The 15,122-nt window shown below is 41.9% G+C and overlaps 1 protein-coding gene across 2 annotated transcripts in view; it reads right to left on the bottom strand.

Annotated features, from left to right (window-relative positions):
* Positions 1–15,122, bottom strand: part of ptpn4a (protein tyrosine phosphatase non-receptor type 4a) — a 115,460-nt gene that overhangs the window by 67,510 nt on the left and 32,828 nt on the right. For both annotated transcript variants that reach the window (XM_080456587.1, XM_080456588.1), the window contains exon 2: positions 2,131–2,285. In XM_080456587.1, coding sequence (XP_080312713.1) covers positions 2,131–2,268 — 138 coding nt within the window. In that variant the 5' untranslated portion in view covers positions 2,269–2,285. The remainder of the gene's footprint in view (positions 1–2,130; positions 2,286–15,122) is intronic.

Genomic DNA, 15,122 nt, shown 5'->3' with positions numbered 1-15,122 from the left:
TGCGTTTCCATTGCACAAAAGTCCCCACTCGCAAAATCCCCACCCTCCCCTCCCCTCCCGAAGGAAATCAACGCCCCTTTCTTTAACACACCAACTTAGCCTCAGGCTACAGGGTTAGCCTAAATGCTAGCGTGTTTCCTCAGAGCTAGTTTGGCTCTTAAGTTATTATTTGGCCATGTTCACCCTGACTTTAATCTTCGCTATTGTTGGGAAGACCTGTGTGGTGTCTAAACACGTTGCCATCACTTATATAAAAAACATTATTAGCGTGTATTGTCGCACATTCATTGTTGCCAGGTTTAGCAGAAAAAAATAAGCAATCAGGTCTATGAAAACAATCCCAAAAGAAGCGACTATCTACGGCTATTTGAAAATAGCAGATCTACAAACTCACAACGTGTAGCGATGCGACGCATTGTGAGTGTGTGCATCTGCTATTTAAAAAAAATATATACATATATAATGTTGACAAATACATATTAATTTGGGGGTCCTTGACATGAAAATGTTTAAGAACCACTGGTTTCAACAACATATGAAACAAGCCCCAAATAATCAACTACATTTTAGAAACAAGCAATGGTGGAAAAAGTACTCAAATGTTTTACTTAAGTAAAAGTATCAATACTGCAACGTAGAAGCACTCTACAAGTGAAAGTCTGGAATTACTTGAGTAAAAGTACAAAAACTATTGGTATCAAAATGTACTTAAGGTACCAAAAGTAAGTACTAAAATGTTTGAAAATAGCAGATCTACAATGATGCGATGCGTTGTGAGCTTGTAGATCGGCTATTTTCAAATAGCCTAGGTATAAAATAGGGCTTAAGTGGTTAATGTATGTTTTATAATGTAATCATTTATATCTGAAAAGTAACTAGTAACTAATACGTTTTCAGATAATTGTAGTGGAGTAAAAGTACTACCAATATTTACAAGCAACTTTACAGAAAAATAAGCCCAATGTCGCTTATAATAAGTGGACATGGCAACACTGCTACCGTAGTGTTTACATTTTACAGAGACCTGAGTGGACAGACACAGCTGTGAGCCGACCAATCAGTAGCAGCACAGCTTTAGCCCCGCTTAGCCCAGCTCAGACCTACCCAAGACTGGGTACTTTTTAGGCACCAGTTTAGTACCACTTACACACCACTCTACCCACTTCATTGTAGTGGAAACCGTCGCTGTGGTGGGCGGTGTGGGGTGGGGCTAGGTAAGTCCATGTATATGGAAAGCCGCCTTATGGGTATACTGTAAGTAACAGCGTCTCCGCCATATGTGGCAGCTGCCAATTATAGCAGAGGCAGCACAATACTTTGCCAGCCTTTTTGCATCCTTTTTGGGCATCCCAAGTTGTTGAAACCCTCTAACAACCAGTCTGTGGGTATGTCCAAGGCTGCCAAATATAAAAACAAATAGTCTGCACATATAGCCCTGAGATGGTATGTAGAAGTGGTTGGTATTTAATGACCGTGGTCATAAAAGCTTCCTCTAGGCTAGGGTCAAAGGTGCAGGCTATCTCTAAGGGCTACTACAGACTGCAAGACATTTGCTCCGATTATGCTGTCGCCGACAGCTCACAGTCGTTTCGCTCGCTGTGTGTGAAAGGCTCTGCGAGACGATCCGGCTGCGATAATAGTGCTCGGCGATGTCAGGAGGGGAAATGATGTTCTCCTCTGATTGAATGTAGAGATAATATTCATATCTTGCTAAGTAAATAATGACCACAAATGGATATTTGGTATATTGCGGGACGGTGCGTAGCCTATTTAAATACCGCCCACGCCCGTAAGATTTGCGTTGGGACCTGCGGGATCCCGCTGCCGTTGCAGGGCTCTACTCATCTACTCTCGGCGATGAGTCCTGTCCTGTGAAATATCCCTTGTCGGCGATCAATCGTGTAGTGTGAAATGCATAACGATCTGATGACTCCCCGACGACTTTAAAAGTTGTACATTGTGTAGCTGCCTTAATACAGACACGTCTCTTAAATCAACCACAACAACAGCTGGTGTTATTAGCTGTCAAAGATGTCTGGGTTATCACAGAGATGAAAACATGGATGGAATGACACGGGAATGTTTGTACATTCTCACTGAGGACGCACACACACACACAGAGTTACTCACGCTGACTTTGAAGGCCTGGACAGTGTTGTCCAGCAGCAATATGTTGCACACCACCTGCGTGTGCTGCCTGTCCCGCTCAAGCTCCGTCGCCCGCACATTGTAGGATCTGCCGGCAGGCAAGCGGAAGCGCGCGCTCATCACGCTCCTACCAGGGTCTGCACAGCAACCACAAAGAGAGAGAGAGAGAGAGAACATGCATTTGAATTTATGAACACATGACTTTTACACTGTCCAATTAAGCAGTAATAAATACTGTAGTTGTCAAAGCATACTGTAGCACAGTGGTTCTCAAACTTTTTCAAGTCAAGGACCCCCGAATTGATATGAATTTGGCTGCGGACCCCCATCTGAAAATAGCAGATGTACAAGCTTGCACAAGCTTGCTGTGAGCTTGCAGCTCTGCTATTTTTGAATAGCCAACATATAAATGGATAAAGTGGTTAAAATAAAGTGGTTAAAATGATTGTGAGCAAACGTAGTTAACATAGCATCACAATCATTGGAACCACTTTATCCGAAAAAGTTTTGAGAACCACTGCTCTAGAAACAAGGATCAATAGCCTGCCTACATTTGGATAGACTGGCTTGAGAGAACCAGAGAACAGTGTGACATCATTCACATTGCTCTCTCTCTCTCTGCCTCTCCCCAGCCCACTGCCACACAGCCAGACAAGCCTGTACAAGCACAGGAGAGCAGCAAGGACTCATTGCCTCACGTGAAAAGAATTCTAATAGGCAGGCAGCAGGTTCCCTATACCAGTGATTCTCAACATTTTTCATTTCAACGACTGCCAGTTTAATAATGCATTACTACAGTTATTATTCACTTTTTCATGTCAAGGACCCCCCAAAAAATGATATGTATTTGGCCGCGGACGCCCATCTCAAAAATAGTTCCAGGGACCCCCAAGAAGCAAAGATAAGTTAAAAAAATATTCGCTTAAAAAAAAAAAAACATTTTGAAGATTTTTCAAAAATAGCACATCTACAAGCTCGTAGCGCGGCAGTCGGTGCTGCGCTATGAGCTTGTATATCTGCTATTTTTGAATAGCTTAAGTATAATATATGGTTAAAGTGGTTAAAATGATTGTGACGCTATATTAACTACTTTTTCTGGGCACCCCCTGGGTACCCCCCCAAGGACCCCTGGACAATGCATTATTATTAGGCCAAGGTTCCCAAACATTTCAGACCGCGACATCACAAAAATCCTATTTGAACTGGGGACCCAGCCACCTAACAACACTTCAAAAAGCAATACCACGAGTCAGGCAATCTGCCTGTTCCGAATAGGCACCCCCCCAAAAAAAATAAATATTATGTATTTGGTCACCGACCCTCATCTAAAAAAAAAGTTTTCCCAGGGAGCCGCAGATGGAAAGATTTGAGTAAAAAAAAAAATCAAAAATAGCAGATCTGCAAGCTCATAGCGCGGCACTAAGTGACGCGCCATGAGCTTGTACAGTATATCTGCTATGTTTTAATAGCCAAAGTGTAAAATAATGGTTAAAGTGGTAAAAATCTAAACAGACAGATCTGTTTCAGCTTTCCCGGTTCTATTGGGCTAAACCCCTGCTCACGGCCAAATAAATGGTTGCCTTGCGCCCCCATGGAAGGCTTGTCTCCATGTAACCGCATGTACTGTACACCTAAGGCCTTGGACTGAATCCCATCAAAAAGCCTCCACAAAAAGCCTTTGTATCCTTCATCTCCATAGATAAAAGAGATAATAAGGTAGGATAAAAAAAGGGAGAAGGCATAAGCCTGTCCCAATTATTACATAATCGCCTAATCGCAATGATTTGAGATTATCGCAGTTAATTTTGCAGAATCGTCATAATCGTTTCCATGTAAGAAAGAAAGAAAATCGAGAATAGCAGAAATAGCTGATCTCCAAGCTTACAACGTGACGCGTTGTAAGCTTGTAGCCTAGATCAGCTATTTCCGCAATTTAAATTCTTTTTTGAAAGTCTAAAATTATTAAATGTCAGTAATGTCTGTGTATATACTTCAGTTATTTGTCATATATGCCTTGTGCAAAAAATCTTTTTTAATGAAAGCCTAAAAGGCAAACAGAAATTAAAAAGGTGCATTCATATGTTATATGTTCGCAATCGCAATTATTTGAGTGACAATTAATGGCCAACTTAAATTCGTAATGGTGACAGCCCTAGAGAAGGGAGTAGGGACAACCCAACGATACAGAATACAGATCTGCAGTGGGGTCAAATGAGGAATGAGAAGTTACGTAACAAGGTGCCTAAAGCCAGGTACGTTACATACACACACACAATGACAACGTCCACTGACCTGCCCAATAATGTCCTTGAGATAAATAAATAAAATGCCACAGTGTCAGCACTGTGCCTCCGTTTATCTGCACTGCAAAGTGTAGATTTTTAACAAATTTGCAGTGTGTGCTGCTGTGATCTAAACAGTCTCTCCTGATTTATTTTGATCAGTGGTGCTAGAAAAGATAATATTAATGCCACAGAGGTCATGGCCTTGTCATCTGCTGTCTCTATTTACATAGAGAGAGAGAGAGAGAGAGAGAGAGAGAGAGAGAGAGAGGTCAACCAGGTGCTCAATGGAGATAAAAGTTGAGTTAAAAAACGAGATTTGGTGCTTCTAGGATCAACGGGAACCAAAACTTGAAAAAGAGGAACAGATCCGAGCACTCAAAAAATGACAGAGGAGAGGGCGTAAAATCAAGGTACATAAATCATCAGTCTACAAAATGTTAAAATGTATATGTTTCGACCATAACTGGTCTTCATCAGGGCAAGCAATTTTTAGACATGATTAGCGTACCTTGATTTTATTAGCCTGGGACCAGACGAATCTGCCAGTGCAAAAAAAAAAGGTGCCCTCTGCGATTTGGGTCTGGCACCGCTCCGTTGTGAATCCATTTCCTGCTCCAGAAGTCTGGGGTGACCAATCAGGGCCCAGTATTCAAATATGGGAAACTGTGATTGGTAGTTGGTTGTAGGTCTAACCAATTGCGTCCAGAGCCAATGTTTTGATCCCGCCCCCTTGGAAAAAAAACGTCCTCATAGAGGCACCAGACGAGGCTATGATTTTATGCCCTCTCCTCTGTAATTTTTTTGAGTGCTCGGATCTTTTCCTCTGTTGCTGTGTTTACATGTTTGGCTCTGTATGCTGCGTACATACATGCATGATGTGTGTGCAGTACAGTGAGCACACACACACAAAATGCATAGAAGTGAGAATGAACACGAGGTGTACAGTATACGTATCTCAGTGGACAAGCCATGTGTCGATGTGTGTGTGCATATGGATGTCTCTGCATGTCCCAGCGACTTGTCATTACACATCATCACAAACTCCTACGGCCACTGGCAGATGGTGAATGCACTGTGTGTGTGTGTGTGTGTGTGTGTGTGTGTGTGTGTGTGTGTGTGCGTGTGTGTTTCTCTTCATGCTTGAAGTGGCCCTTTGAGGTCCCACAGCGATCAGATCAATCGTTCACATCTGCGCTTAAAAACACACGCATGCATGCATGCACGCACACACACACGCACGCACGCACACACACACACACACACACAGGGGCCCACCGCTGGCATGCTCATCACAACTATCACAAAAATGTCATTGTCTGCACTTTCCTTAAGCCTCTATTTGAGCTGAGGTGGGCAACCCTTTAAAAAAAAGAAGGAACAAAAAGGTCTTTCACACAATCTCCCTCACAGCCAGAATTTGAGCGTGTGTACACAATTGTAGCAACTGCCAGAGTACTGTAGACAGACACACAGACTCACGCACACACACACACACACAGCAGGATTTCCACATCAATTCTTCTTAGGGTTGTAAGACCACATTTGGAAAAATCCTTCTGTTGACTAGCTAGCCTATCTGTTAAAATATGCTTGTCAGAAGAGCCTAAACTAGGGGTGGATTCAATTAATCGATACGGCAATAATCGTATCGTATTCCTTGACGATAATCGTATCGATACAGAGGCTACCATATCGATACGGCAGGAAATGCTGTGTGATGATATCCATGATTACATCTTTTGCATTTATCCATCAAAACATTATTTATTTGTATTTTTTTCCTTGCTTTTGTATAGTCTAAATGTTATCAACTAAGTTTTTCAAATTGATTTGGAAACTTTACATTTTCTGACAATATATTGGTCAAAACATCAGCAATCGGTGATCTAGGACTCTGCAAAAGTAAATTGGACACGCGGTCATTATTCAAAATCAACCGATATCGCCATACATATCGTATCGTGGCCTCTGTATCGTATCGTGATACGTATCGATCGTGAGGCAATACCCAGCCCTAGCCTAAACAGCCTTAAATCCTCTAATGAAGAAAAGAAAGGCGGCACTGGGGCAACTCACACAGTTAATGAATTGCATTTTTTTTTATGAATTGCATTTTTATAGCGCTTTTCCAAGTTCTCAAAGCGCTTTACAATGGGGGGGGGGGGGCATTGGGAGGTTATTGGTACCAGCTTATTATTCCTATGGAATTTATGGAATACATGTGTAAATAAAACATTTAAAATATGTATTTCATGATCATATTAACCATGGAAGTTTTAAGTAGTTTTTTAATTTGCACATGCATTCCATAAATTCCATAGGGCCGGACCACACATACAAATGACATCATCAACTTGCGACAGGCTTTGTCCCAAAAGATTAACCATTTCTAAAATAAATAAAATATCTAAGGTGTTTTTAATTTGAGTTATAGAGGGCAATTACAATGTATTAAGGCATATAAGGCTCATTAGCCAGGCATCCTTTTAAAAAAAGAAAACAAAAGAAGACATTTTGGCCTGAGGATGGCGCTAGACGAAAGGCCATGGGGTAAAAAAAAAAACGTCATAGGGTTCCAAGTGCTCCGGGAGCATGAAAAGGTGCACAGCAAATTCTATGGCAATACAACCTGTAGCTTATTGTAGATATCTTGTTTGGGAGCTAAGTGTCAAACTGTCTGACTAACGGCCCAACATAGCCATGCAGTTCCCTGCCACTAGCAAGGCTAAAAATACACCGCAGCTTGGTCGATGACTAGCAGACGTCTAGTGAGGCATGATGACACATGTTTACACTCCTGACCCCAACTCTCACCACCGCATACTGCTACTCTTACCTTAACCTCACCCTACAAGTGTGACCATGACTCCTAAACCATAACACTAGACCCATTAGGAGAGAGGAACAGCCATAATAACCTTTACCATCTTCATGTTTCTCATATTTCTAATATGAACCGACAAAGGTCAATTTTTACACTCTTGTGTTTTTTGTTCGTTATTTTCTGTGTAGAGAGACAGAGAGACAGAAAGGCAATGCACACAGACACATGGCCCACGCCAACCACATCACGGAGAGAATGGTCACACAGACGCATGGCACATGCCAACCACATCACTGTCAGTCTGGGAAGCAGAGAGTTAATGGTCACATTTAGACACATTGCACATGTCAACCACATGGCCGTCAGCCTGGGAAATGGACAGAAGGGACTGGAGAGATGAAGAGTAGATGTTAAGCCACGAAGAAGGAATGACAGACATGCTCTAGTCTAGTCTACAGCGTCTTTCACCTGCTACTAGCAAGCGGATGTTGTCACATGCAAAGATAACACACACAGCGACTGTGTCTGCACGTCTACGTTTCTTTGTTTATGTCTACATTGCCTCTCTATCCTTTTTTTATTTCCAACTCTGTCCACCATTGTAAAGACAATGAGAGAAATGTTGCGGCTCTTGTGATTTGTGTGATGCGCTCTATCCTTCTGTGTCAAGCACTTTCTATTCTGTTCTGCTCTGTTCCGTTCTATTCAGTTCCATTCTATTCTATTCTGTCTTTCTGTTGTGCCATTTCGGTTTTGTTCTGTTTAGCTCAACAGGACAGACAGCCTCTCTCCCTGGAGAGAAGCCTCCGGAAGCACGCTACCATTATTGCTTCCTGCCCGTCAGCAGAGCTTACAAACAGGCTGGTGTGTGTGTGTGTGTGTGTGTGTGTGTGTGTGTGTGTGTGTGTGTGTGTGTGTGTGTGTGTGTGTGTGTGTGTGTGTGTGTGTACATACACGTGTTTATACATTTTGCTGAGTGTTTGTGGTGTTAGAGCTCTTGACTTTGTGTGAGTATGTGTGTATGTCTGTGTAGTGCCGATACACATTTGTAAACGTTGAGTTTGTCGTTATTTTGGGTGGAGCTTAACCTAGCGTCACCAGGCTTTCCACCAAGGAGGAAAGCCTGCTAATCATTCTAAAACTGAGCCGTGTGATCCGGTTTAGAAAAAAGGGGGGAATTAAAAAATCTTGTTCCGGTGGTGGGTTCCGGTTGGCATCGCATTATTTTTGTTCCCCACATAATGCGAATCAGTTAGTTTAGTCTCGCTAGTTGCGCTACGAGAAAAGATGGACATAACGATTATTATACCAAAAGAAACAAAACGATTATACCAAACAAAACACATTTTAGACTATGGAATCATCTTGGAGGTGCACAGCGCTGGAGGTTCCGTGCACCTCCCGAGTGTGTGTGTGTGCGTGTGCGTGTCTGCGTGCGTGCATGCGCATTTCTCCAAGCAGCGTGCCCCTTCCTGTCCACTTCAGCTTATTACAAACACAGACGCCCCTGCACCCTTCCCGTCTTCACACACACAAATCTAAATGTATTGTTGACACACAACGCATATAAAACACACACACACACATAAAATATCCTAGCAAAGTCATTCTGCATGTAAAAATAACAAAGATTTATTTTGTCAGGATGCACTCACAGAAAGTGAATGTGATATTGTTTATTGATGTTTTTGGTGTCTTATAATCCAGTAAGGGATGGGTCCTTATGACACACAAAAAAAGAAATTCATTCATTCATTCACTCAGACAGACAAAGGTAAAACACAACAACACTTAAAAATCCGCTCAGGCACATAATAACTTGTGACATCCTGCTGGGCTGGGATGCATGGGTCCTCTTTCCCCGGTGTTGCCTTTGCAACAATCCAGATAAGATGCATGTAGTTAGGAAGCCCAGAGGAATTCTATGGAGCCTCTGCCGTGGTTCACAAGGCAAAAACTGGGCCACAACCAACAGGTGGTCAATTACAGATGTGTGTGTGTGTGTGTGTGTGTGTGTGTGTGTGTGTGTGTGTGTGTGTGTGTGTGTGTGTGTGTGTGTGTGTGTGTGTGTGTGTGTGTGTGTGTGTGTGTGTGTGTGTGTGTGTCTGTTCGCAGCTGGTGAGCGCTGTGATTCTTTTGTAATAAATGGTTGGAAAAAAAAGGGGGAAAAAAGTAAAGCACTTTAGATCTTTCTCTCTCTCAGGGGAGCGGTCGCTGCTTAAGGCGCCTAATTGGCAAAGAACTGCAAGCTGAATCAGACAGCACCTCATGCCACAGTTACACATTATTGTACACATGAGTCACAATCCCATACACTCACACACGGGACTTGCTTGCTGCCGACTTACACTGAGGTCTACAACATGTCCTGTATGTGACAGCTTGGAGGCTCAAATGAACAATAGAGACATACAGTAGAAACATCTAAATGAGCTCTGGGCCTGGAGGAAAAACTAAGGCTTCTCTCTCTATCGCCGTCTCTCTTCCTCCCACACCAACCCCTGATCTCTCACCCTTTCATCACACCTCCACCCTTCTCTCCACTCTGCATCTTTTTCCTTCACACACACACACACACACACACACACACACACACACACACACACACACACACACACACACACACACACACACACACACACGTTCTTAACCAACCATCCCCCTCCCAGTCTCTCTCTCACTGCTGTATTCTCCCATTAATATGTAGGGCAACCGAATGAACAACCACACCACTAGGCAGACGGTTCTTTTATTCTGCAGGGTGGAGGGGGGTGTGTGTGTGTGTAAATGGGAGGGAGGGGGGGGTATATAAAGGAGGTTGTTTCTTGGGGAATGCGGGCAGTGTTTGACCTCTGACCTCCTTTAGGGACAGCCCTATATGTTTGCATGTGTGGCCCTGCCTGATGGTAAAGCCATAGAGCACTGCTTGTAAACTGGGGGCTAGCTTGCTCACGGTAAAGTTCTGTTGTTCACACTGTCACTCGTGTAGATCCATTTCCAAAAGCATTATTAGTGGCTTGGACCACTAAAACCATGAATAGAATAGAATAGATTATTCCATAATAGAATACGCAACAGCATGAACTTGAACTTCAACATGACAGTAAACACCACCTTACTGAAGTATGTCTAATAGATCAGTGGAAAATGACTTGAAACAAAAGTACTATTTTTTCCATCTCTACACACATAGACCAATGTTATTCAGTTGTACAATGACTGTTAGTCATTCAGTCATACACAAACGGGAGCACCGTTTCCCCTACATTGCCACAGTTGAGTCATTGCCGATACAGATACTAAATATAACTAGGGCCTTTTAGCTTACAGAAAGAACGAAAGAAAGTGCTAAATGTGTAGAAAACATGAGCACATATTTCACATTGAAACTATAACACATACTGCACCAATTACTAAGTAAATAGACTAATCCAACTGGCCATGATGGATCTCTGTTACTCATATCATATCATTTGGCGTACAGGTATTTTGTAATATTTCTCTTAAGTAATTTTTGTTAGAAATTGAGTGGGAAAATAATGACTTCTCAAATATACATTTATTTTGGTCCTTTTGTTGTTTTTTACAAAGAATACTGAATGGAATGACTCGACATGTCAGTATTCACTACTTCCACAGTTAAGGTAGCCTATTTCACATGTACTGTAGCCAAAATGTTGTATACAGTATGTCACTTCAACAGTCAAATCAGAAAAAGCATAATGATAACACTAAGATTTCAGTCTGTGTCAAGAGCGCCCTTGAGCAAGACACTGAACCTCTTCCCGTCTCTGGAACAACACTGCTGTCTGACCCAGCATTCTGACCAGAGGGGTTGACCTGCTTTATTTCGCAGGGTCTGCATAAGGGCGGCTACTGAATTACTCTTCCAAACAGCCTGGGTAGAGCCCAGCTCTGCCAAACAATTCCTCTTCAAGGGGAGCATTGCTGCTGTAGCAGCAGCATCAGCAAGCAGGTAAGTATGGAAGCGACAGGCCTGATATATACGGAATTGCACATTTGACAATAGCCGATCTACCAGCTGAGCTTGGAAATCGGCTATTTTCGGCGTTCGTAAAATAGACGCAACTAAGTATAACTCGGACTGTAGTCGTCTCTTGCACTAGCAGCCTGTACATACACCCTGTGTGTCAGAGAGTGTCAGACAGTGGTGGAAAAAGTACTCAAATGTTTTACTCAAGTATAAGTATCAACACTGCAAGGTAGAAATACTCTGAGTCTGTAACAATTAATAGTCCGGAATTCAAAATTTACTTGATTGAAAGTTAAAAAGTATTGGTATCAAAATGTACTTAAAGTACCAAAAGTAAAAGTACTCATTAGGCAGAATGTCCGATTTCACACGTTTTCAAATGTATCAAATCTTTTGAAAATAGCAGATCATCTACAAGCTCAATGCGACGCAGTGTGAGCTTGTAGATCGGCTATTTTCAAATGGCCGAAAATTTCTGTATATAGGCCTGAAGTGGTTAATGTATGTTTTGTAATAATAATCAAAATCTACAAAGTAACTAGTAACTAAAGTTTTCAAATAATTGTAGTGGAGTAAAAGTACAATATTTGCCTCTAAGAAGTAAAAGTACTGACAATTGGAAATACTCCAGGAAAGTAAAAAATACCTCATAATTGTACTTAAGTATAGTACTTAAGTAAATGTACTGAGTTACTTTACACCACTGGAGTCAGACAACTGTATTGATCACCACAGTCATTTGTCCCATTCAGTTTAATTCCTCTGGTCTCGATTCAGTCACATCCACATTTGGAGAACCATTGCAGGCCTTTGTTGAACTCAAAGATGTGCACGCCCACTAGGGCTGCAGGAAAAAAACTATTCGAATCCAAAAATCGATTCTCATGTTGGACGATTCAGAATCGATTCTCATTTTCAAAAAATTGATTAAAAAAAATGTTTTTATTGTTTTTTTCCCCTGTATTTTTGTATAATGACATTTTTGAGAAGTGGCAAGTTCTGGGCTGAATCGGGAAAGAAAAAAAATGTTTTAATCGAGAATCCCAAGAATCGGAATCGAATCGAATCGTGAGATAGCAGAAAATTCACAGCCCTAACACCCACCTCTAGGAGCACATCAGTGAAGGGCCTGAGTCCCGCCTGGATGACTGGATGTATAGATCAGTCACATCAGAGCGGCTCTCAGTTCCCTAAACCACTCTATGGCCTGTTATTCTCCATAACACCACGCCTAATGTGCATATATTCATAAATATATAAAAACAGGAAGTGTTCAGGAAGCGAGGAGCTGGAAACTGGGGAACACACTTTGGGCCAAAAGAAGGCAATGACTAAATCTTTCATTTCCCAATTCTTGCATTTCTTTTTAACCCATTCAATCCGGGGACGCATCTGTGTCATTTTTATGATTTCTTTGGCTATTCAAAAATAGCAGATCTACAAGCTCATAGCTATGAGCTTGTAGATCTGCTATATATTTTTTTAATCGTGAAAATTTGTGCAAATCTTTCAATATATATATATTTTTAAGCAAACATTTGTAACTCAAATCTTTGCTTCTGGGGGGGTCCCTGGAACTAAATATTTTACAAATGTTTGCTTTGCACACACACATTTTCACAAATTTTCAACAACCAAAAAAATAGAAGATCTACAAGCTCATAGCGCTGCACTCGGTGCCGTGCTATGAGCTTGTATATCTGCTATTTTTTAATAGCCAAAGACATCTAAAAAAACACATACTTTCCCGGTTTTAATGGGTTAAAAAAAAAAAAAGAACCTTTAACCTTGAAAAAACAAGACACAAGAGTCTAATAACACCCTTAAGGCTGTGACAATCATGGAATTGTTCTCGTTGATTGATCGCCACCCAAGTAATCAGATCAATCGGCGTAACCGTCTCATCCAGGAGAGCGGCGAGGTGCCATCAGTGCCTTTGACGATGTCATCGTGCCGTGGTAAATGAACACGACCCGACCTCTTACACAAACACGTCAAGTCATAATCGAGACAAGGTATGTAAGCTGCAATCAATCACAAAGACAGTTTACAGAAAGGACCATACCTGCACTGTACAGATACACCAAAGCCCAGACAATGGAGTCAATGAGTAAAGTTAGTAGTAGTAGTAGTAGTGGTAGGGTTGGGATCCTTTAGTATTTTAACGATTCTGGTTCCTTAACGATTCCCTCTAAACCCCTTAAGACTGGGAACAAGCTCAATCTGCTATTTTTGAATATAAATATATTCTTCAAGCGAACATTTGTAACTCAAATCTTTGCTTCCGGGTGCCCCTGGAACTAAATATTTTGAGATGGGGGTCCGTGGCCAAATACAATTTTGGCGGTCCTTGACATGAAAAAGTTTGAGAACCACTGATATTATATTAACGTAAGTGTTTCAAAAAACTGTTAGGGACTAGAAGACATTTGTAGAATCGGCCTCAGGTCTTAATGGATTAACGGTCCGATTCCTTAACAGTTCCCTTTAATGATTCCTATAGGGGGTTCCAAATGGTCCCTTACAGGTCCATTACACAGTTATGGTGGTCCTTGAAATTTAAAAAGTTTGAGAACCACCGGTATTGTAATTGTATAGCAGACGTGAAGTCCACTTAGCAGCTCTGACAGTGCGATAAAAACGATTCCGGAAAACGGTTCCAAATGTGATGGAACCGTTTCCGGTTCCTCAAGGTTAGATCCGGTTCCCAGCCCTGGTAGCGTAGCCATTACATGTGACTCCTGGAGTCCTGCTACAATGGTCTCGTATGCAACAATAACTGCACATTATGTTAGCGAGAGCCATTCATCACTGTCACATGGGTTCGCTTATCAGGTGGAGCTACGGTCTAATCAATGTCATGGAAGTATGGTAGCTAACAGATAACGATGTAATCCTGGTGACAGACAACGCCTTTAACATGATTGTAAGTATCCGACTTCTTGCAACTGATGAAAAAGTTGACATAGGGCCCTGTCCTACCCATTAGGCCTAAACCTTTTTGGCATTTTTTACTATTTTGCAAAGCATTTTCAAATAGTTCAAATAGCCGATCTACAAGCCCACAATATGTCGATGTAGAACAGCTTTCAAACGGTAAAAAAAAATAAAGAAATTGGCATAAGGGGTAAGGCTGCGTGCAAGATAGGGCCCATAATTTGCACTATAGTATATAGTATATCTCCTACACCCAACATGTCACCAACGAGGAAGTCCGGCAAAAGATCAGCCAAGCCATCGGCCCACATGATGACCTGCTTACTACTGTCATAAAGCGAAAACTGAGGTGGTACGGACACATCACCAGATCCTCAGGCCTTGCAAAGACCATCTTGCAAGGCACCGTACAAGGTGGCAGGAGACGAGGGAGACAGAAGAAAAGATGGGAAGATAACATCGGAGAATGGACTCACTTGAAACTCAGTGAGGCAATGAGAGCTGCCGAGGACAGAGAGGGATGGAGAGCGCTGGTCAACAGATCGTCTGTGGTGCCCCAACGACCCTCCGGGGTTATGGGATAGGTGAAGGTGAAGGTGATATAGTACAGTATATAGAAAAATGAGCTGCGTCAAGATCAAAATGAATGACAAATTATTATCGTTCATTGTCATTAACAGATTAATTATAATCAAAACCTGTGGCCATTGAAGATAACCACAGGTAGCCACTAGATAGATACCTCTAGTAAAAACATGCCATCATGAAGGTTTAAATGACCTCATGTACATCACAAAACGGAAATTTAAACAGTGCCCACAATGCCTGGTGTAACTCGCCATAGCAGAGAACAGACAGATACACACCACAAAATGGCACTGAAGTTGCATCATTTTCTAATAATGTGAATGCCACTTGGGTCACTGCAACTCAC

Source organism: Gymnoscopelus braueri, assembly GCF_963280865.1.
Source record: "Gymnoscopelus braueri genome assembly, chromosome: 18".
In the NCBI taxonomy this organism is placed as follows: Eukaryota; Metazoa; Chordata; class Actinopteri; order Myctophiformes; family Myctophidae; genus Gymnoscopelus; species Gymnoscopelus braueri.
The sequence above is the reverse complement of the archived record's forward strand: the minus strand, read 5'-3'. Positions and strand labels throughout refer to the sequence as shown.